This window comes from Cryptomeria japonica, chromosome 8, assembly GCF_030272615.1.
Source record: "Cryptomeria japonica chromosome 8, Sugi_1.0, whole genome shotgun sequence".
Classification (NCBI taxonomy): Eukaryota; Viridiplantae; Streptophyta; class Pinopsida; order Cupressales; family Cupressaceae; genus Cryptomeria; species Cryptomeria japonica.
In genome coordinates this window covers 659,490,641-659,516,642 of record NC_081412.1, presented here as the reverse complement: position 1 = coordinate 659,516,642, position 26,002 = coordinate 659,490,641, and the positions used below count along the sequence as shown (strand labels likewise).

Sequence of the window (26,002 nt, the reverse complement as noted above, 5' to 3'; positions counted from 1 at the left end):
TGTATTTCTTATTTCAATACATTGCATAATTTATTCAATAAATTGAAAATCAACTTTTAATTGTAGAAATCATAGCAGCCGAAATCCTAAAAAATTCCCAAAAATTGGTTACCGAAATAATTTTCTGTGATTTTATATGATGTTCAATTATTTTTAACTATTCGAATCACTTAAAAATTGTTAAAATACATGCTTGAAAATTTCATTTATTGTCCACCCAAATGTCACAAAATCCTAATTGTGTGATATTGTTATTTAATCATTTTTTTGGTTGATTTTTTACTTTTTAGTACAGATTTAAGTGGTAGTTGTTGAGATGCGGTTCACCATCAAAGATTCACCAATTTCATCAAATTATTGAGGCAAATCATAGGTAGGAAACCTTAAACGGACATATATTTATAATAGATGTTAGGGACATTAAAATAGAAACACATTCTTTGGTTAAGGACATTAACTATTAATGCTAGCTTTTGGTCATGTCTTCATAAAAACAGATCGAACTTAGGTGCCAATTTGTTGTCCTTTATAATGTGCATTCTTTAATTATGAGAATTTTGGTGAGAAAATCATGATTTTTTTGAAGTTTTCATATGGTGAAGACTCTTTGATCAGTTTTCTCTAGGGAATTAATCATCCAAGGATTTGAATTTACAACAATTTCATGAGTGGCTGGCAAACAAAGCTTGTTCAAATTCGAAAAGTTCCACACATTCTGAAGACTTGGACTAGCACCTTGAAGCGAAGCTATCTGCTACTGAGTATTCTTGTTAGAATTTTTCTTACTTGCAACCAATCCTAGGGTTGTACATTTTTAACTAATCGATAAATGAAAGATCTTAAAATAATACTATTGTTATAGTTTTGATTAGTAAAAGCGGGATAGGCCCGTACCATTACATAACCGTAAAGTGACACCAAGAGTGCATGACGGATGCACAACTAGAAAAAAATCCCGCACCAAAACACAAAGCCCCAATAGGGAGAATGAAGAACCAAAAATTAAACTAAAAAGCTACCAGATAGAAAAAAAATGGGACCTCCAAATCACAAAACAATCATCCACCACACACATAAATTAATCATCTACTGTGTGGGGTACCTTTTTCTTACCATGGCACAAACTAAGCACTTCATCAGAAAAAGAGACTTTTTTGCTTGATCCAATTCCAAAACTAGAGGATACCAGTGCAAAGTCAGGGGTTGCCTTAACCATCGGTGGATGGGGAATCCATACGTCTACTTTTTTTTTCCCTTCTCCTTTCCATCTCGTTGTGGATAGCTTGTAGGAAGGCATTATGCTTGCTAGCCACATCCCTGCAAGTACAAATAACCTCCTCAATTTTCTTTTCAAGGGCCTCCTGGGTTTTCTTGATCTCTTCTAGCTCATACTTGCTACCTAGATTCTTAATCCTAGAGTCCATGTCAACAATCTTTCCGCCCACCATTTTGCATTACCACGTAATGCCCACAAGATCATTGGCAGTTTTCAAAACTCTTTCCTCATCCAACCCATCAACCCAAGTGTTGGCCCTGGCCTCAGCCTCAGTTGTTGCCTCTAGCCTATTGATATTCTTGATGGACACATTCATTTGTGCAAGGAGCCATTTTATCAACTCATCCTGTCTTTGTTCATCTTCATGCAGGTCCTTCACAATTTTTGCTAGAAGTGAAGTGGTACTCTGAGGGTTGGAATTATGAGGAAAGGAAGGATTTAGTGGGGAGGGGTAGGGTTTCCTCCAGATTTAGCATGGCACCAATTTGACCTTGAAGTATCTGAGGAGTCTGAATCCTTTGAGGATTGAGACTCAGAGGTAGAATCATCAACAATCTCGTTAACCACATCTTTTTGCATCTCAAATGGGGCACCCACATCCTAATCCTTTTTGGTGTTAGCAATGGCCCTAAATTTGGCAATTCTAGTAAGGTATTTTCTAGTGGGCATTTTAGAACCAGAGTGAGGCATAACCCGTTCTCTAGAATTAGAGGAGGTAACATTAAGCTGTACAATTATATTGGGATCATAGGTAGGCCTAGCCACAATAGTAGGGACCCCACCAAAGGGGGATAATCCAAGGTGGAAGTTATATAGTCTCTAAATGAGGCCTTGGTGGAGTTGGGGCTTAGCCTTCTCAATACATTTTCACACAAACTCAGATAAAGAAGACATAATATAGAAAAGGAAATTCATTCTAACCCCATATTGGAGAGATTTAGTGTGGGAAAACTCTATATATGGAACCTTCCTTTTCTATTGTCCAAGGTGAAGTACTTATTATAAGAAGAGTTGCATCCTTCCAAATTTCGTGGAGATCCTCCTTGTTGTAGCCACTTTGAAGCTTAGAAAAATATTGTTCTCGTTGAAAAAATCGATCAAAGACATCATTGTAATTCCCTTTGGGTTGTTTTGGGAAAGGACACATTATCAAGGGCTAGCCCTATCACCTTCACAATAGTCTCCGCTGAAATCATAAAAGTAACATTGCCAATCTTCACATTCGCATTGTCTGAAGCATTATCAAAATCAGTAGAGAGGTTAGGGTCATGGCCTAGCATCCAGACAACATAATTATCCAGGTTCCCGTTAATCACCTTGTCCCATAGCTCCCCATTACTTTTGATCGCTTGAAGAGGAAGAGGCCATAGCCATCTTGTGGGAAAGGAAACCTTCGGTGAAGAGACAGTTTGTTTTGAATTGTGCAAGGAAATGTTCATTTAAAGAGGACACAGGTTTTGCTGCATTTGATCCGTTAGCTGTGAAAATTTTTAGCCGACAATTGTTCCTTAAACAGTCTAAGGACTTTTCAAATAGGGCTGCTTCATCTCATTCATTAGATAGAGGTGGCGATGTTTCAAATGACGTGTTCGATGTGCTGGACAAAGCTTTCGCTGTAACTGAGGACAAACACCGCACCATATTCATCCATCTCGCTAGACATAAACCACCCAAAGTTTTTAATTGGCTAGCAAAAACTTGCAACAATGAGATCTGGTTTTTTAATTGTGTTTTTTTCCGTGAAAATTGATAGAACTTTCAACGCTTAATTTGATTGTGGCCTCAGGTTAAGGATCTATTTAAGAGCGCTTTTATCGAAGAAATGGAACCTGAAATTCGCATACACGAGCTCATGAAGGAGTTTGCTCAAATGACTAATAAAGACGAGTACGCTAAACCAGGTAAGTATTTAATAACTTCAAGTGCTTCCTGTAGAAAATGAGTAGGGTAAAAATATTTTAAAAATTTTAATTTTGATTTAAAAATAAATAAATATGACTTTCAATCAGACTGCATTAAGAAAATGAAGAAGAGATGGTACTGTTATTGGTGAGGAATAAATTGATGGTTCTATTTCTATTAAAAAAATTAATACCAATTTCAAAAGTTTTATATGAAAAAATGAGTTGGGTAAACACATTTTTAAAATTATAATCATCTTGTAAAATAAAGATTAAAAAGAGAAGGGTACTCTCATTGCTTGGGCAACAATTTTTTATGGTTTCATCCCCATTAATGTATAGAATAAATGAGATTATAGGGATACCCCTCTAATAGTATAGCTTGTTGATTTAACAATTTCTTGTTATTTGAACTTGATTTCATTCAATTTTATATTAATAATTCGTCTTATTATTTGTGCTTGATTTTGTTCAGACTTAGAAAATGTGCATTGTATGAATCACACCTTTTTTAAATAGGGTATTTTTTTTTTAGTATATAAAGATAATAATGTCATTATTTATTTAAAAAATAAAATAAATATAACTTTACATTTGACATTAAATTTCTTTCTAAAGTGGGTAAATATATTATCAAAATTTAACAAATTATATTTTCTTGTTAGATTGCACTTGTGATAGTAAGAATCATTCACACAAAAATATGTTATTTTTCATATAATCGTATAAAAATAATTATGCAACAATATATCTTTTTAATTGTTTAATATATAATATGCACTCATATGAATTATTAAGGTTAATGAATTAATTGTTATCAATGAACACACATCATTTGAATATGAAAAATGAGTAGGTGAATGTGTACTCATTTTTTTGAAATTAAATGACAAATGAGTGTATTTAACCCTTGGATTAACAATTAAAAGATTATTGATGGTTGCATAATCAATTAGCTAATATGCAAAAAAAGATATTCTGGACATGTTCATTGTATAGAAGTTGTAATAGTTAATCTTGTGCAAGTCAAATTTGAGCTCCATGAGATCAACCTCAAGCTCTTTAAAAAAATTATCATTTGTAAAATTGCCTCAAACCCTAGGAAATTAATTTGGTATATTGTGCACCTATTTGACTTCTTACCACTCTTTATTTGATCAATTGGTATGGAAACAAAACCAAGAATGCAAGACTACTAAGGGAGGATATTAGATTTCAAGGCTTAAGTTCTCATTAATCAACTCGTTATTTTAGAATGTTTATAGATTTTGGTGAGAAATCACAAATAATACAATTCAAAAGTGTGATTGTTAAAAGTCTCCATTCAAACCAAAAAAAAGTATATTTTCATTATTTATAATTAGAGCTTATATTAGGGTACTAATTAGCCTATATAAGAATTAGCATGAGAAATATATTTCAAATGCATGTAAAATTAATATCGGAATCTCCTTAAATTAAAAGTACTTGGTGTTGTGCTAGAGCTTGAGTTTTCATGTATTGCAACTTGCTACTTGCATTCATGTTCTGAAGTCAAACATTTAGTAAATCTATTGATGTGGACAAGAGTCTGATCTATCCCAAGTGGGCCAGAAAGACAAGTGGCCAGAGGGACAGTTGGGGTCGGGAGGATAGGCAGTCGAAAGGACAGTCGTCGGTAGAGAGTACTACTGGATGGCAGTCGGCTCGCGGCGGCTCGAGACTAATAGTAGCGGCCAAAAGGCCGATGGTGGGACTAGCTGAAAAAATTGTCAATGGTCGAGAGGAATTTGCAAACATGACGGTCGGGAGATAGACATTAGCGACCGATAGAGGACGAAGCAAGAGGGCCGGAGGAGGAAGTCCATCGGTCGGGAGGAAAGCTATCAAATGGTGATCACAAATGGAGGTTGAGCAGGGCCTGAGTGGTCGTACACCCTGCAAAAATTATGAAATCCGTACAAATATAGCAGAATTGGTGAAAAAAAAATTTCTCACCAAAATATGCCGACTTTATACTCAAAATTCATGGAAAATGCCTCCCGGACTCAACCGTGATGTCCAAATTGTTGTACGATGCCCCCAAAATAGAACCTCCCCAAAGCCAAAAATTGAAGCCTCCAAAAACGACTACCATGTGAGATTTTGCCAATATCAAGAGCTCAATGAAAATTACAATAGAGAGACAAAATATTGATAGGAATAAACTATATTCTATCGAGATGAAAATACTGATCAACTGGATCATCAATCCTTGTTACATATAATGAATATGAGCCTGCTTATATAGGCAAGGCTATATGGATATGTGAGCACACAAACATGACATGTGGCTCAATAAGAAACAAGGGTACATAGGAAATAGGTGTGGTAGGTAGGAGAAACAATAAAATATTCCACATGAGGCGGATCACCCACCAAAGGTGGAATTATTACTCCACAATAGGTGGATATGATAAAGTAGTAACAAGATCAACACCATAAAAGGTGGAAATTCTCCTACACACTATCCCAATGTGGCACAAACACCCAAGTATCTCATATCCAAACTACTATGAAATGCATTTCCTAAGTAAACTTAAGTAAGGTGTAATAATATCCAAGATGAATAATTAGTTACACCAACACATTTATATCCTTTACAAGGATGTTCTTCTTAGATTAGTATGTATGGATTTTTTCAAAGAATACTTCCTTGGTGGTGAAGGTGTTTATCATTGAATTAGATCTCTATCTCCCTTAAGATATTAACATGAAATATGTTGACATCTTAAGGGGGGTATATGAAGCCCTTTGTTGCTTGTAGTTATTTATTGACATACCCACAAAGTGGTGGTGTGGTGTTGCACAATGTCCCTTGAGGTATCATTATCAATATACTTGTAACAATTTTTATAACATTTAGCTCTCTTTTTTATCATCTAGTACAATGTGTCTTACTAGTGTGATATTGTAACACATTGATGATCTATGGGTTACCTAGTATAATGGAATTTTCTAGTCACTAACATCAATATTACTCATCTCGATCTTCTAGCATAACACAACTTGCTTGATTTATCCTTTAACAAACATGTTTATGCTCTATGAAGTGTTTTTCATCTATAATAGTGATACTTGATAGTTCAATTGTTGTTATAAACTTTTTATTCCCTAATCATTGGCCAATAAACATAACATAGCTTGATAGTATGATCATTGTTGTTGGATACCTATCATAATGAAATTTGCTAGTTTAGTTGCTTGTTGCGCTACATGAATCAAACAACATAACGTAATTCGTTGTCCAGTGGAATCCCTACATGTTTCATGTTTTACCTAGCATAACACAATTTGTTAGCCAGTAGAATCAATGAAAAAAATAGGAGTCAAGTAACAAAACACACCTTATTGTCTAGTGGAATTAGGGCCTTTGTAATGGACCCCTAGCATATTGCTGGTTGGCATTGCATAGACCCCTTGACTCATCAATTGGTGTATTCTCTTATTATCTCCCGAAATCTTATTGTTCTCTTGCAATAGCATTCTTAAAATGATATTAGTAGTTGAGTCATTTTAATATCAAGGTGTCTTCAAGTAGTTGATTTGGAGCCTCTTTTTTTTGCATCAAACCCTTTTGTGTCCAATTGTATGATTTATTTTCCTTTTGGTTTTCCTTTGATTTTATTTTTATTGTTTTTTAAATGTATCCTACTTTGTATTATTTTGCATATTTTAAGATCCTAAGCTTTGGGTTTTGCTTCTCTTGACTTGTTGACAAATTATCTCTTGTTAGCCTTTCTCTTGATTGCTCTCTCTACTTTAGCTTGAGTATAAGTATAAGCTCATACTCCCACTAAAGTTGGGGCTTAGTATTGTAAATTATACCCACTTACATTTTCACACTCTATTTTGAGCCCTCACTTTAATGTGTTCTCTCCTATCTCATTTCAAGCCTACTTTTGGCCTTGTCCTACCCAAACTAACATCATATGCTAATGTTGTTACTAGATCCTATGTCTTAGGCTCCAACACTCTGAAACAACCTTTGTTTAGTCTTTTTTGAGTGAACTGTAACACCTAGCACCCTATTTCTAGTATATTAGGGCATCCCTCTAAAAGGGGACCACACTCAAATGTGTGGAGGTACCAGTTGTTGCCATTTATAATATGATGGCAATATTTTTATTTGAGCATTTGAAGTTGTCCTAATTTAGGAACTACATTGTAAACATTATACAAGACAATCATTTCTCACTCATAAAGTTTTCATCTAGTTACATTATATAATAACCCTTATTATCAAGCAAGTAGTTGTGGATTTGAGTATTCAGTGTTATGGAAGAACAATATACAACAACCTACATGCAAGTATATTTTCATGATTGATATTTTTATGTATTATCATCTCATTTTGTTCAATCAAAATTTGAAGGACCTATTTAAAGATCATAGTATCACCACCATTATGAATCCTAAGGTAATATAATTTCATCCCAGTATTTCAATTATGATTTAGCCTATACACTACTAAGGGTAAGCTCTCTTTTACTTCATCGTTACTTTTTTGAAGATGGAAATACAACACAACGTTGAATTAGGATAGCCTCTATGTAACACAATATTTTATCTCTTCTTGTCTGTGATGATATACATCCAACAACTGCGAGTGATAAAATTGTGTAGAGAAGATTGAGATGGATAGTCTCAGACTCTAAATAGGTAAAAATACTTGAGCTATGTCGACTAACACACTCATTTGATACTTTTAAGATAAATTTTGGAGGAAAATATCTATAGAGCCTTTTTATATGGATTCCAACACATTAACTAATAAACATTCCTATAAGACTAGGGTTCTTATCTCCATAATCTAACACTTTCAACTCCATATTTCAGTTATAGGTTCTTCTCTATCTCTTGATTCTAGATTTGTATATTATTTATTTATTTGAGGCTTTGTATTTATCTTTTTATATGAAATATTTTTAATTCAGTATAATTTTACCAAGAGTATTCATAATCATATCATAGGAGAGAGGGACCAGTAGTCATGAGGGCTAATTTCATCAACATGTAGCCATCATATGGAATATCCTAAGACCTCCATTTTTTTTAATATAAAATTAATACTTAAATATCTACAACTAAGGTTTGAGGATGTGACTCATCATGCAACTGATCAAAAAAGTGTGCCTAGTGCAAAGTGTCCAAAAAATGACTTTTTAAAGATTCGACCAAAACTTAATCTAAAAATCCCTAATAGTTGAATTATAAAATTTCATTTGTAATTAGTACAATATCGTAGTTTATGTAAAATATAAATTATGTGGAACTTAAAAGGACCAAATGCCTATTAGTAGTCATAAGTGTGTGTTATCTCTAACATTTATATCTAATGCCAAAGGACCAATAGTTGAACACAAACAGTTATTTGTTGTTATAAAATCAGCATATTATTATATAAATATACAACTTTTACTGAACACAAAGGGACCAATTGTTGAGTACTAAAACCTTTGGAAAATCCTTCACATTTCATGGAGAAAAACAAGGTATTTATTGTGTTCACCTTTTTTATTTAATAAGAAAATTATTAATATAAAATAGTCCAATGCATATACCTTCCTACCCCAATAGTTACAAACACATAAGAATAATTTTTTTCACTATGATAATAGTACTTGTTTAAGTGATCATCTTATTTTATAAATGACACACTTATAGTGGATAGCTGTGATATTTTATTTGAAACAAAAAATGGTTTATTTCACTTGTTAATGAATGTATTTATGCCTTTTTTATATAACATGTATTGGTTTTTCTTCAGTTCAATTACTGGTCCATTTTGACCACCATTTGCTAATTTTTTTATTTACATGTGGATTATTTATTTATAATATATTTAATAAATATATGGCAAGACTAGATATTATAACACAATTTCTGTAATGACTACTGGACACTATATAACTACTAGCCCCTCTCCCCTACCAAACATAACATCTCAAAAAGGGAATAATTAATGAAAGTGTTGAACTTTGATTTGGATAAAACTTGAACCTTTTTGGTTATTCCCCAATGAAGGAATAAGTGAATGTGAAAATTTGAATGAGTAAGATCTTAGTTTGTATCCCTACCACATGGCTTATATTTCACCATTTTGATTCCCTCTCAGATCTCACCACAAGAGTACTAATATAAGATTAGTTAAAAAAGATAATATACATGTATAAATATGACCATGTGATACACCAAAATGACAACCAACTATTTCATAATATTTTAAGTAATCATCAATTGTGATAATTGGAGACCACTATATAACCAACCTCTCTATGAAATGATCAAAATAATGTTGTAATAGTAGGAATATGTGACACTTACCACTACATTGTTCACATTTTCAATATGCAAGACAAAGAACCAATGTTTCAAAAATTGAGTGTTATAGATGGAATGAAATGATCTTCATTTAATTTTGGTGGCTGGGTTAGGTGGGTGCCATTATTACAAATAGGTGGCGAGGGTGATGAAATGAACATGCAATTGTGACCTCTACCTATTGAAAATAAGTATGGTGGACCTGCTTTTTCTTTGTCAACAATCTCACTTTTGGTAATAATTATTAACACTTTGGCTGGTTTTAAGAACAAATGAAAGTGTCATTTTCTTTCCTTTTATCTTTTATTCCTTAGCACCTTCTTACATTCACCTATAAGGGGTTCCCTAGGAAACAAGAGCCAATGGCTCGTAGTTATTATCAAACCTTTGACCACTTTATCCTTTATTTCTCCAAGAGGGACATGATCTGTCAGAGGTTCCATGGGGATTAGGAACCATCAACTAATGGTGTCTATGAAAGGACTAACCACTCATACATAACGAATTTTTATTTTTATTTTTGGGAAAAAGTAGAAGACATGGAATGAGAACACACAACCAAGAGAACACCTTGACATAATGACCCTTTTTGTATTTATTTTATTGGTTATTATGAAAGGGATAATTCAATAAGCATTCATAAATAAGGGAATCAAGTAAGAAGGACATTATAAAGTTTACTTATAACTTGTAACACTATAATTTATCAAAAATACGTTAGAAAATTTTATCTTTATTTTTTTTATTTGGTAGGAATTTATTCCTATAAAATATAAAATTATCATGTATTGTAGACATCTGGTTCAGACTTGTCAACTGGTAAATATTATACTTAAGTGCCTTTTTTTGGTTGAGAGGTTGCAATTGGAATATTGAGACATTGTAGTGGGGTATAAGATAATTTAAGTGTCCATTATAATTTTATCATCTTGTTATTTATTGTTATTATAATGGAATCTAGGGAGGTATTAAGATGTTAGAGCCATGGACATAAACTATAACATACAAATGTCCATCTCCCAAGAGGTTCTATTCTTCTTCTTGGCCACACCATTCTACTAAGGCTCATTTTTATCACTATGTGTTGATGAAGAATACCTCAAGCATGTTAGAATTCGAAAAATGTTTGACTAACATACATCCCCCCATTATCTGTGTGAATGTTTAGAAGGGAATGTCTTGACTAATTCTTGACAAATTCAAGGAAGGTTATGAAATGTTGAAGAATACCATCCTTGTACTTCAAAAGGTACACCCATGTGCACGTAGAAAAAACATCAATAAAGGTGAGTAGATAATTAGCCCTAGAAAATGAAGGAGTGGGGAATGACATGAGGTCACTATGCATGAACTTTAGTGGAGCCATAGCTCATATGGAAAAAACCTTAGGAAATGGATCCCTATGACATTTTATAAGAGAATACATGTGAGAAACTCTATTTGAACGAGAGATCTTGGGTAGACCAATCACCAAATTTTGAGTTCTCATCTATTGGAGATATCTATTATTTAGGTTCCCAAACTATTCATGCCAAAGCTTGCTTGTAGAAATTATATTAGAAATAAGGCATGATCATCATGAAGACTCAAATCCATCGAACTTATACAACTGGGCTACATGATCAATTGTGCTTGTAGCAATAAAATTATTAGGATTGTGTATCTCTTGAACAATCATATAAATACGAGAGAACTCAACAAGTATTCTATCATAGTGATGATAAATTGGATAGATGGAAAGTAGATTCCATGAATTATAAGGAACAAGAAGAACATCCTGAATGCTATCATCTGCATCTAAACTAAGCCCATCCCTCAAATTGAAACCTGAGAAGAGTCCAACAACAATATCTAAAGTGGGACTATTAGAAAGAGAAATAAGAATATTTACATTATGAGCCTTGTGATGAGAAGTGCAAAAATTAAAAATCCAACTTGAACTAGTAGAGGACAAAGTCCTATTTCAAAGATCTTTCACTTTTCCCAAGGATGAAAACATAGGCATGAAAATATTGCACTTCCTCATATCTTCCTCCATTATTTCTATCCTAAAAAACAACATGCATCATTATGTCCTAACTTTCCACAATAGGAATAACTATCCTTTTTAGACTTAGAGGATAACTCCCTTGATGTGGAAGGAGGAGAAGTAGGAGGATGATGCTTATGATCATTCTTCACCTTAGGCTTGGATGGAGGCTCACCACTTGTTGATGAGTTTAACTTGGGCTTCTTCCCCACCCTTGGAAGATTGAACCATAAAAGCATGACTCTTAGGAAGAGCATACATATAAATCAACTTGGGCTTCTCCCTAGCGAATCAATAACAAAACTTTTCAAAAGAAGACATCTAATGAGAATCTTCTACAACATCCATATTAGAATAGAAGGTAGATATAAACTCTTGAAAAGGACCTCTAAGCTTAGATAGGATCAAGACAATACATGCATTATCATCTTTGGCATGACCACATCCTTTCAATTGTGATAAAATCAACTTGAACTATGCTCATATTTGACAAATGTATAGATATCATTGGATAATATCTAGAGTCAATCATCTTTTCAACATAAGAAACACAATCCTCTTAAGTAAAGGAGGACTCAAGGCCAAAGGGCGGGGAGAAAATGCCCTTTTCCTTTTTCTGAGATCCCATCGCTTTAGAGAATGAAGAAAACTTGATTCTTGAGGATGACTCAAAAGTGAGAGCATTTGGTAGAAGGTCCTAATGGGGCTCACATTGTCGAGCCATTGACAACAAATCCTCAAAATGGTAGGAATTCAAAATTTAGAAAGAGTGCTAACTTTGATAATTATCAAATGTTTTGGTTCAATTGCCATCTATCACGGTAAAAATTGTTACTAATATATGCTATAGGAACAATAGGGTATGAAATTATAAATTCCAAAAGTAGTAACTTTGATTTGATTGGTTTTGTTGTTGAACACTACTAGAAGCTAAAAGAGTGGGTGAATCAAATTCACAAAAATACTACCAAATTAAAATGCTTTTACCATCCCATTCATCCATATCAATGTGCTAAAAAGTAAATAGTAGAAATAGCAAATACATCCATACATGAACACAATTTTTTTATGTGAAAAACCCAAACTAGGAAAAACCATGGTGAGATTCAAACTTACAATATATAATAACTGTTTTATAATTAACAACGTTTCCTACCAAAAGAGCTTACTGCTACAGAATTGTAGACTCAGGGACACAACCTCAAGCAAGATACAAAAAGGGACCTTCTGGGACATTACTTCTTCAGGGAAAGATACAAATTGCTCTTACAAAACAATAGGATATTAGATCAAATTGAATATAAAAAGCATCTAATAGAATGTAGATAAAACTTCACTGTATATACTCATATGCCTACTTTGTACATCTCTGAATCTTTGCACTTACTATCTTCACATGTATCGGTTAGCCATCTCGCCCTCTCTATCAATTTATATCAACGATAACTTACACAACCAATTTACTCAATATATAGCAATTGGATCCAAAACAAGCAACACTAGGTCAACCACAAGAATATGTAATGTGTACATAGTAATTGATTAAAAAAATACATTATCCAAATGGTAAAAAGGATGTGTGAGGGTTCACACCAAGTCAACACACCTTCCAGAAAATCTTATACCCAATACGTCAGACTAATATGCATAAACCAGTACAAAAATTGTTCTACTAAAATCGCACTATCTAAAATCAAACTTAAACTAAAAAAGGTTTACCCTAAAATAACCATGACATGATGTCAGGCTGATAATAGCAACATATGATCACTTGAGACATATCTGGTACAAACACTTATTTCAAACCAAAATAAGTTTCACCAAAGAAAACACCAAGAACAACAAAAACACTTCCAAAATAGGTAAGGAATATCAAACCTCCAGAAACATAGTAAATCATAACTTCATATTATCTCATCAACATAATGTTTTGTGGTTACTTTTGTAGCATAGTATCATACAAGCAAACATCCAGACCATCAAACTGATACATTGTACAACAAATTAACATATCCATATCTAGATCACCAATAATAATTGGACAATACGAGATTGACAAAGTTTTGACATCAATGACAACAATGACATCTAGATGTAGAACAATCTCCCCCTTTGTCGTTGATGGCAAAAGAAAAATTGCAAGAAACATATTTCCTCTCCCCCTATCAATATTTCTCCCCCTTTGACAATAATGACAAAGGGTAACTCCTTTAACTAAAAACCATTCAGAGAAAAAAGTGTAACTCCTTGCAATAGAGATCTTCAAAAAAAAAATGAAAAAATTAAAATGCCTATCAAATGTTTCCAGGCTAGATGTCCTTGTATTAATTCTTTAAAGCAATAAAGGAAGAGTTTCATGAAATAATAGTAGAAGACAAAATGTTGCTCCGATATTCACAATCAACCCATAAATTCATCGCGACATTAAAAAATATAGTATTTTTGATAAAGATAAATAGGTTTTACATGGACCCAAAACCAAAAGTTTTACAACAGTCGGCCATCAGCCAAATAGACATGAACCAACATCAAAATAGGGGAGCACCCCCGAACAGTCATGAAAAAAAAAGAGATGCAAACAAGCCAAATAAAACAAAAGAAAGACTCTCAATTAAGAGAGAGCACCAGATTCTTGTTCTTCTGGATGGAAATCTTATTGATTTCCTCCAGCTCCTCCATAATGAATCTGGAGGTACCCTTGTTGCTGCTCTTGCTTCTGGTTCTGGAACTAGGACCAGTGGTTTTGTTGTCTCTAGCAGCCATATCTTCCCCTCCAAGATCTTTCACCGGTTCACTATGGTAGGATCTGTAATCAACAACCATGACATTGATCTTTTCAAGCCCCTCTATAGTGTTGTTCATGGATTCTTTACTTATGTCAACCAGGTTCTTTAGTTTTTTCTTAATCTCCCCCATAGACTATTCCACCTTTTCAATTCTTTGTTCGTGATTGCATTTCATCACCTCGATGTCCTGGGAGAGCCTTTGGGTCATAATCATGAGTTTTTCAAATTTGTTGGGCTCACGGGAAGTGGTGAAGATATCAATAATCTCTTTAACCCCCACTTTGAGGGTATCAATTTCGCGCTCAACCCACATCCAGTAGCTCTCCTAGCTTCTGGTAGCTTCCATAACCAGGCTCATCAGGTTATCAGTCCTCTGTATCCCACTGTTCTCTTCTTTGGCCATGATCCCCTATTTTTTTTTCAAGACGTTGATAGGGATGTCCAATTTAATTCCCTGATCCGAATTCTTCAGACCATAGTCCTTAGCTTCTAGCTTTTTCTTTTTAGAGAGGGGCTCGACCTTAGAGATCAGTTTGCTGGTGGTTTTGTAGTTAATGGCTGCCCATCTAGGAGGATTCTTACTGCTAAAGGTCCCAGGGGTGACCATCATCTCCCCTTTATCCACAAGTTTATATTCAAGGTCATCAAGAGGAACCCCACTATCTTCCAAATTCATTTCTGAGTCAGAAACATCTTAGATATTAGTTTGCTGACCAGATTCAGTTAAAGGGGTCACAACTACAAGGAATTTTGTGTACTCCATGATGAGAACAATAAGTCCCTCATGGAGAACAGGGTTGTTTGGATTCTCCAAATGTTTTTCCAGGCTATTTTCAAGAGAGGAGGCTAGATAGAAAGGAACATAAATGATTTTACGATGCCTAAAATGATTTAAAATGGTAAAATGATAGGAAAAGATGTCGACATATCTGGCATCGAGCGTAATATACCTCATGATGAACTCGGCCATGTCAGCCCAAGGAGTCATAGATCTTTCTTGTTGTAGCCGCCATCAGCCATCTTGGTAACTCTAGAGCACTCCTTGTCTTTGTCAAAGAAACTTGTCAAGTCCTCCTCCCCAATTTTCTTGTCCCTATTAAATCTTCTGCCAGTTGTCGCTAGACCAGTAGCTGTCGCCACTAGGGTTTCATCAATCTAATACTCGATGCCATAAGCCCTAAGGCTCCCTTTTTCCACCCCTTGACAAAGGCCTCTGTGAGCAGAGGAGAAGGGCCATGAAGGGGACGATTCCCCCATCAACGACTTCTTGCCACACATCCTTATTTTTCTTCCATTTCTCACAAGTAGAAGTCTCTTGCCTATTCTTGTCCCCACCCGTTATGCTCATGGTCGCGAAATAACCAAAAATGGGTCACACCAGAGAAGCCACCGACCAATCGCTGGAAATGGCCCACACCAGAAAAGTCTCCAAACAATAGCAAAAAATGGGCCACACAATAAGACAGAAAATCCAGTCACTAGGGAAGTTTCTAGATCTTTGGTTAGCAAAAACCAAAAAGAGTCATTTCCCCTTCAACTCAATCAAATCATGATGAAAGATCATTGATTAATGTAGTAATCATCACAAGCTAGCTCGCATAGATGTTTGGGGAATGCATCCTTACTACTCCACCATATAGTCACCACGTATCCTATCGCTAGATTGGCCAGTAGATCTGCCGCCTTGTTGTCTTCTTGGTATACGTCCAAGATTTTGAAATCTGTCAGCTCATTTATTATATCTCAACAATCCTTGATTAGGTTAGCTATTGTCTAGTTAGGATCCGTGTGTCCACTCAGACAATTGACAGTTTTTAGCGAATCAGACTCCAACTAGACTTTAGTAAAGCCTTCTCTTTTAGCCATGTGTAACCCAATGTGGGTAGCGTTGGCTTCTGCATAGTGGTTAGGCTAGGTGCGTAGAGGGAGCGCCACTGTAGAAATTAAAAAAATAAGTGTCAAATACACTATTCAACCTTTTTTATATCAGCCAACAATCTAGAAAAAGTGGAGAGCCATAATTCCATGGCATCATTGAGTCCACAAAATAACTTCACATAGTCTTATCTCTACATGTTTTGCACAACCAATTTAGAATGGAGATCCTCTATCTCATCTTTGAATTGCTTTGTAGTAGAAGGCCACCTTAAACAATACCTGTACAATTGGGATGCATTCTCCTTCATTTTCTTAAAATTAATCAAATTCAACTTAAGATCATGATGTTCCTTTAGGCACCTTTTTGTCATTTTATTCGTTAGATTTCATTCAATACAAGTTTCACTAAATTAACTATCATCACCAGCAAGTATATCCATCTACTCAATCAATAACTTTATTAGCACTTTTGGAAGAGCATCAACAACATTGAAAGGAACAAGATTGTTCCAGAGTAGATACAAAACACATGCTTGTTTGAGAACGTGTTCATGATAAGGCAAAACAGTGAGGTACAACTCACCAACACTCTTTAAACCATTAGGCCTCACAAACATCTCAAGCACATTATCTTCATCAAATAATCCGTCTTCTAAAGAGGCAAGGGAAGCAATCATCATCTTACTTTCTATAGTACCTCACTACAAACTAACCTTTCTCCAAGTTTTCTTCATAACTCTCAACAATAATTTCAGATGATTTTGCTTGCCTTCTTGCCTTTGGGCACAACCTCTAATTTGGTAGGCCTATTTTCAACACTTCTCCCCACAATCCCATCAAATGTCCCAAATATTTTTACATTTACATCTTTTGGGATCTTAGGAATAATTTTCACAATGCTAATGCATTCATCCTTTGATACTTCATAAGGAATCTTAGCCATGAAGTTCTAGGAATAACAAATTCAATAAAGAAATTGTTCTTGTACACTAGAAAGGTAATATTGAATCTTTGTACCATTCGACAATATTTGGAGGAATCTAATTCCTCATAATCAAGTCTTTCTGAATATCTAGGAATAACAAATTCAATAAAGAAAATGTTCTAGGAATAACAAATTCAATAAAGAAATTGTTCTTGTACACTAGAAAGGTAATATTGAATCTTTGTACCATTCGACAATATTTGGAGGAATCTAATTCCTCATAATCAAGTCTTTCTGAATATCTAAAAAAGCATGACAAGAAGCTTCACAATTATCCAAACCATCCAAATATCCTTGAATCTGAGCACATAGAAAAACATCTCTTCTCTATGATATATTGCTTAATCTAGGTAACCCATTAAGAAAGTAAAATACTAAACCCACAATGAGAGAGATCTATATTAGAAGGTGTAAAATTCATTCTTTTCCAACCTATTGGTAAAAAAAAAATTCCTTCTTAAATACCTTTCAAAAATTACTCATAAATGCCCAAATTGAAAGACAACAAAAGAACCAACAGTTGAGTCACTTGCAATCGTAAGTGCAAGTGCTCTCTAAATTTTGATATGAAGGTACAACTCCCTTCGTTGGAAAAAATGTATATTTTTTGAATATGCTTTTAACTGGAAAGTAATAAAGGCAACTAACATCTTCTCATAGCCATGACACATATGCGAATAATAGATTTATAATGAAGTTAATGAAGATAAGTAAAACACAGTTTAATTACCCACACCCACGAAAATACCATTTCCAATAGAATCAAAATGTCCTAGAATTTCATCAAATCTCTCTCATGCCTCAAAGGACAAGGAGGATCAAAATACCCAGGCAAAGAACTAACAATAGATTTCTTTCCAACATACAAATTATTTCTGAAATCAAAGTTTCAAAATCAAATGCATATACAGTTTAATGTAACAAAAAAGGCAATGAAAGGTAATCACAAGAGAAACAAAACTCATTGTAATCAAAAGAAAATATTGACAAATGCATAGATCAACAAAATATTCTTCATTCCATCAATGCCAAAATGTGGGTTCACAAGCTCGACATTTCTGAAAAATAAAATTGTGCAGTCCAGAAAACAATGATGCCCCCTCTTTTTTTACAGTAGAAAAAGAAAAAAAAAAAAAACCCTGCTCTTTTCTTTCATTACATATATATAGCCTCTTTTTTAAAAGAGACTTTCAGTTATCATTTACTGATTCTTGAAAATATTATTAATTAATCTTTTCTTTTATCTTTTATCTTCTTCTCGACAACTCTTCTTTTTTTTAGCTTCAAATATTTTATCCTCCATCCTTTCAAAGAAATATTTGTAGAAAATTTAAATTAAGCACATCTAATTATGTGTTGATAGGTAGACATATTTTTAATATCTCCAGGATAAATTATTATCTGGATCTCCATTTTAAAAGAGTCCCCACCGTGAGCTTTCATAATAATTTTTTTCTTAGAATTGTTTATAGACCCGTACTTAGAGATCAATAACTTTTGAACACGATAATATTTTTCCAATCGCTCTAGTGAGAATTTAGAAAACTAGGTTTTCTAAAACATATCAAACATTCATCAAGGTCCAAAACTCAAATTGAGAGTTATTCCCCCTGCTAATAGACTTATTTTTCTATCTTGGAAAATTCGTGGTTATAGGTGGCATTGAAAATTATGAATAGCATACATGCCAAAACTTACACATGGATCACCACTTTGAGCTACCATTAAAATTGACATTAATCGGCTCTAGGAACACCTCTGAAATATATCGAGCCTTAGACAAATCACAATTATCAGCTTGTTTGGTAAATCAACATGTTATGATACTCATGCCAATGTTATTGGATTATTAAACTCGCCAAATTTTAAACTCACAGTCTGAACCTGCATCTGTTTAATTTGAGGAATCTTTGAACTTTGAATTTGAACCTTTGAAATTGAACCTGCGAACCTTGAACTTTGAATCTACGAACCTTGAACCCACGAAACTTGAACCTGCGAACCTTGAACCTACGTGGTTCAATCAAAAGGTTCAAAATTACAGACTTTGCCCACAATATGCTTCATTTATCACTTTGTCTTCATATTTAGTTGCGTGCTGAACCTTTGAACCTTGAACCTTGAAAGGTTCAAAGTCCAAGTTCAATAACCAAAAATTACAAAGACCTTACACTCATAAAAACTAAAGATGCAATACAACCCACTCCGGTTGAACTCGAACTTTGAACTTTGCAGAGCTTCAACCGACAGGTTTAGTTCAAGCAAAACTTCAATAAGACAAAAACCAACTTACACAAGCCCTGAGTAAATGAACAATCTTTATTTTGAGGATGCAAAAGACATAGTGCAAGCAAAAATATGGAGGGTAACACAACTGAAGGTTATCCAGCAATTGTTGCCTCAATAATTCACATAAATCATAGTCAACATTTTCTTTCACATTTTATAAGTCACATATATTGTCATAGAAGAAGTCAAACCTTCATGATTCTTGTAGTATACCTTATATGAAATTATCATTTTTTCATACCTGATTACCAAATTAACAATTGTGTCAATTCATAATATTCTCTTGTTAGACACAACACCAATCAATTTATTCACTTCATCATTCTTAATAGACTTCAACATAGACATGGTACTAATCGAGCATAAACTAGTTATATCATTTAGGCTCCCTTCTTTTTAAATCACATATGGTCTATCTAGCCACAAACAATCTCCATGAATATTTTTCAAGACTATATTTATTATCTCTTTGACATTATTAATCATGGGAAGATTACTCTATGTATCCAAACCCTTGTGCCCTAAACTAGCATACTCTACCCTAAATCTTTGTGCACCATCTACTAGATGAATTCTCTTAAAATCATTAAATTTAATGTGATCATATTCTTCCAAAGAAATATGAATATAACTAAAAATGTCTTCTTTACATACCACTTTGCTGGGAACCATAGAAAATGCATTGATCTGATTTCTCGCCACCAAAATAAATGGTCTACATTTAGAACTAGGTTTTCCCTCACTGCTGTCACTGATAATGTTAGGGTTTGCCATCAGAAAACTATTTCAAGGAAGAAAAATATCTTAAATAAGTTTTCTTCTCTTCCACTCACACTTTGTTTCTCTTTGACCCCAATAGCACAAAATTAATTTTGAATAGGTAATATATAATTATCAATTAGAGTTTCCTCAAAAATTTGATACACTATATACCTGAAGACACCAAAAAAGTTTTGAACCATCAAACTTCCCTAAACTCCATTAGAAATGACTTTCAAACTTCTGTCATGGTGAGTAAGAACCCAACACCAATCCAAGAGGGGATAGAATATATCCTTTAAGATGTCCCCCTCAGACGCAATTGTCTGAGCTAGTTACTGAAAGAAGCGTATGTACCCACAAAAGTGTGGAAAAATCCTCAATATTTTTCTTCTATCTTAACTTTAGTTTTCTTTACCTACTTCATCTTCATCTTCTACTTTTCTTCATTGATATCAATCTTCTTTACCAGGCCATTAGATTTCTCAATTCTGCTTCAATAATGTTTCACAATGTAACCCATTTTGTTACAATTACGACATACTAGACCTCTCTGAGCTCTACTACAATTCATTTTATTATTTCCAAATCTTTCATTTATCCTACATTTTTACAACTTTGTGTCCACATGTATTACAAGCTTAGCACACTCAACTGAAAGAATGAGTATAACTCAAATTCGTGTATCTATTCCTCATCATCCTACGTTTATATCTAGTAGCGTTTTTCCAAAGCTTATTGCAGGAGTAACATCTTATGCTAATTGATTGATTTTTATTTTGACTTTTGCTTTGCTAGCTCTATGCCCAAATCCATTGCATGAAAACTAGTTACCATTAAAAAATGAATACCTAATAAGAATATAAGGATCTCTCTAAACATATTTTGAGTTTCTGAAGCTTCAGTTTCTTTGATCTTTGCTCTCATTGACCTTGTCTTTTTCTTGTTCCTTTCTCAAACATTCACCTTCCTCAAAACTAAGTCCACTTTTTTCTCTATTCTATCTTTGAGAATTAAGAATAAAATCTCACATTTCACTGTCACCTTTGAGCTTCAATCCACTTTCAATATGATCTTTGGCAGCTTTCAGTTCCTCCTTGAGCTTGGAAATTTCTTCTTCAAGCTTTGAACATTCCCTGGTCTTCTCATGAAGTTTTATTTCTAATTCATCAATGACCTTCTTTCCTTTAACAAGCAAGCTTCTCAAATAAGAAATTTTATCAACAACCTTTTTATGTTTCTCTCTTCTTGATTCCAAGTCTTCTAAAGAAAATCTTAATTTTCCTTCCATGTCAACAATACCATCCACATCATTTCATCCATTCCTATCCATATCATTCATGTCACTAAAATCTTCTTCAAACATAGTGTTCAAAATCCAAGATCTACCTCAACGATTAAGCTAACTGTTCAAGAACTAATGCTTTGATACCAATTATTGAACACTACCAGAAGCTAAGAGGGGGCTGAATCAACATATTTCTCAAAAATATTACCAAATTAAGATTATTTTAACATACCATTTATCCATTTCAATATACTGGAAACTAAATAGTAGAAATAGTAAATACATCCACACATGAACATTGGATTTTTACATGGAAAACTCAAACTAGGAAAAACAACAAGAAGATTCAAACTTACAATATATAATAACTATTTTACAATTAACAAGGCTTCCTACCAAAAGAGCTTACTGCTCCATACTTCCAGACTAAGGTGCACAACCTTAGGCAAGATACAAAAAGGGACTTTCTTGGTTGAAGATCACAATTCACTACTCTTACAAAACAATACGAATAGTAGACTGAACAGGATACAAAAGCATCTATTAGAATGTGGATAGCAATTCTCTATATATAGTCATATGTTTTCTTTGTACATCTTCAAATCTTTACACTTACTATCTTCATATCTATCGGTCAACCATATCTCTCTCTGTATCACTCTATATCCATCATACCTATCACAACCAATTTGCCCAATATATACTAATTGGATATGAAACAAGCAATATTAGGTCGACCATAAGAAAATATAACGTGTACATAGCATCAACCCAAAAATAAATTATCCTAAAGGTAAAAAGGATGTGTAAGGGTTCACACCAAGTCGGCACATGTTCCAAAAACCTTTATACCCAATAGCTTAGACAAATATGCATGAACTCGTACAAAACTTGTTCTACTAAAATCACTGTCTAAACTTGCACCTAAACGAAAATTGGTTCACCCCAAAAGAACGATGACATAATGTCACGTCGAGAATGGCAATGTATGATCAACTGAGACATATCCGATACAAACACTCATTCTAGACCACAATAAGTTTCATCGGAGTAAACACCAAGGGTAACAAAAATAATTCCAGACCAGGTAAGGAATGCCAGACCTCCAAAAATGACTATTTGCATCACTTCATATCATCTCATCAACACAATGTTAATCTGTTGTTACCTTTGTAGCATAGCATCCTAGAAGCGAACATATGGACCATGAACCAAATACACTATACTTCAACTTAATATATCGATATCTAGATCACTAATAATAGCCAAGCAATGTGAGATGGACAAAAGCTTGAAATCAATGAAAACAATGACCTTCATATGTGCAACATTTACAGAACAGTGATTTTGTAGAGAGCATTTATGATAGGAGGAACACTTTTTGATATATCTTTCATTGTGAGACATGTGAAGTCTCATGAGTATCAAAGTAGCAGCCAATAGAAACATTTTCATCAGCTAAAGCAGACTATGTAATAGCCACGTTAGTAGCATGCTAAGTAGTTTGGATGATAATAATTATATTGCAAGCACAAAAAGAATCAACGCCAATCTTTTGTAACAAGAAGTTGCAATTACATTATCAAACAATCATGTTTTTCACAAAGGAATAAACACATTGATACAAGATACTATTTTGTTAGAGGGCTACTGAATAGTGAAGAAACAGATCTGATTATTAGTTAGCAGACACATTACCTAAAAAGAATTTTAAGTATGAATGTGAATATAATTGATGTTGAAGCTATTAGTTGAAGAAATTAAATAATGTTAATATAAACTAATTTCTCCACTCTCCACGTATGCAGTCAGTTAAAACTGATCTGCACATTTACAGTTGCTGTTAGACTGTTATCATATTTGCTGAGAACATATTAGATTATTCTCCATGTCAGGCTTCTTTTTTGTTTACATCTCCTAATCTCAGTTGAGGTGTATGCGCGAAATAATCTATTAATATATACGTAAATGTTAATTGCTAACAGCAATAAAATTTATCGTTGTATGCTGTAGCATTGGCATCATTATTGTCTGTGTTTTATTTTCTTCTCTGCTTTCATAATTTGCCTCATACTACTGATTTTATAGCTCTAACTACAGCAACAATATATTTTAAAATTTCTACAATTAATGTAAATATCAATTTTATCAAATAAAACAAAAATTTACTTATACTAGAATTATGGATGACAATTTTGTACATGAAAAAATCCTCAAATCAAACATCATATTTCGAAAAAATTAGTATTGTCATTCAAACAAAAGGTCATTAAAGAATTATTAAACTTGACGGAAGTGAGAAACTAGACTTAGAAACATTCACCAGCAAGAATTATGTTTACATTTATAATGCGAACATGCTAAGAGAACGACTATACTGAAACACTGATAATCATCTAAAACAAATGTAATCTGAAAAAAACTGTTAAATCTATAACATGTTTTGTTTATCTCTATGCAACTGTTGACATGAAAAATAGTATGGAGACTTGTCTGAGGAAACTGTATGGTTTAGGTTTTTAACGTACAATCAGTATATCAGAATTCAACAAAGACTTCTTTTGATCCATTTTATTTTCTAGCAGCGTTCGTGAGAGAATTGGAACATTTTAAAAGGAAATTCAAGACAGAATTCTAGTCAGGAGTATTTAAGAATTTTTTTAGATTATATTTGTTAATTTAATTTGTTATGTTCGTTGAATTTCTTTGCAGATAAAATTGTGATCTCTCCTTTTCTTGAACCACCCTCACAAAGGTATCATGTCCCTGCGATCCAAGGAGGAACACGCATGTGCCAGGTAAAATCCTTTCGCTTCACTTGTTTGTTTGTTTTTTAATGAATTTCGTTTGTTAGATTCCCACGCATATATATGCATACGCTTGAGTGTATATTATATTTATTGGTTGCAGGAGGTTGCAAATTTTTTCAACACTGTTCATCCAAATAGAAAAAAATTCAGAATTGCAGGATTGTATGGAATGCCAGGCCAAGGAAAAACTACACTTTGCAAGACTTTTTGCAATCTTAATTTGAGGAATTTCGACGGCAGAGTATGTCATTTGGAATTTTGTGGAGGTAATAAATTGGACAGACAAAAACTTGCCCTGCAGTATCTCACTCATTGCAGTGAGTCGCAACTCGAATCGCTGACAAGGGAGGATGAGGTGAGCTATTTCATATATCTTTATTTTGTTTGGAAGATTTTCTTCATTTCCCAGTGCCTTTTTTATTTGCACGTGATGTGTTACTGATATAATTTGCAGGCACAGAAAAAGTTGTATAAAAATGTGAGGGGCCACAGAGTATTATTGGTTCTGGACAATATCACCGAAGATAGCATAGACGAGGTGAAATATTACCTTGGGGCAGATTTGGGAGAAAACAGCTGCGTCCTTTTGGGCGCGCGAAGCGAAGATGTTCTAAAGAAATTAAATGTTAACTTCAAGACGCGCATGAGCGTTCCAGGCCTTCAGGAGGAAGAGGCCATAGCGATCTTGTTGGAAAGGGCATTTCCAGGAGAGCCAACGTTAGAGGCAGAGGACAGAGGTTTTGCTTTGAAGTGTGCAAAAAGATGTTTGTTCAAAGAGACCTGTTGCGACAATGTTCCGAGAGCTCGAACATTTCATCCGTTGGCCTTAAAAGCTTTTGGCGGCTACCTCTTTAGTAAATACGGTTCTGACTTATCAAAATGGGCTGCTGAGATAGATGGGATGGAAGACAGAGCCGGTGATGGTTTAGAATACATGTTCATTGTGCTGGACAAAGCTTTTGATTATATGGATCCAATATGCCGTGCCATATTCATGCTTCTTACTCTATACATGCTGCCTAGTATTTGTCCGCTCAATGTGAATGAGTGGCTTGAAATAACTTGCAAGGAAGATCCCGAGTCTATAGAGAAAGCAGTGAGTTGAATGTTCCTTTTTACACTGTTTTTATTGTTTTAAAGAAAAAAATAAAATTGAAAAACTTTTGAACGCCTGATTGGTTTTCTGTGGGCGCAGGTTGGGGATCTACGGGAAAAATCTTTTATTGAAGAAACTGAACCTGAAATTCGCATCCACAATGTCTACATGGAGTTCGCTCTAAGAAAAGCAAGAAAGATGAAGAGATGGCTTTGGTTTGAGGGCAACCTCGTTACTTCAGACGCTAAAGAAGAGCTTAAATTGGCAAATGTAGAGTATTATCAGCATTTAGATCTGTCCAAGATTGGCGCTGAGTGCGACTTGGAAAATCTATGGGCTCTTCAGGTAGTAGATGAGAATAAAGAGATGAGCAACCTTGGAATCAGCTTGATGAAATGTATAAGGAGCTTCACTTCACAGACTTCTGAATATCTGGCAGTCCTTGGAGGAATGGAAAATTTGCCATACTTGGCGTCGCTTCAGGTAGTGAAGTTGCCAGACTTAAAAACCTTGAATTTAAGAAGGCTACGTGCCTTGGAATACCTTGAGATAGATATTGGATA

At 34.1% G+C, this 26,002-nt stretch overlaps 1 protein-coding gene across 2 annotated transcripts in view; it reads left to right on the top strand.

The window, feature by feature from the left end:
* LOC131052748 (uncharacterized) overlaps window positions 1-3,144 on the top strand; it is a 239,833-nt gene extending 236,689 nt beyond the window's left edge. For both annotated transcript variants that reach the window (XM_059209505.1, XM_059209504.1), the window contains exon 15: window positions 3,063-3,144. In XM_059209505.1, coding sequence (XP_059065488.1) covers window positions 3,063-3,067 — 5 coding nt within the window. In that variant the 3' untranslated portion in view covers window positions 3,068-3,144. The remainder of the gene's footprint in view (window positions 1-3,062) is intronic.
* Window positions 3,145-26,002: the final 22,858 nt, after the last annotated feature.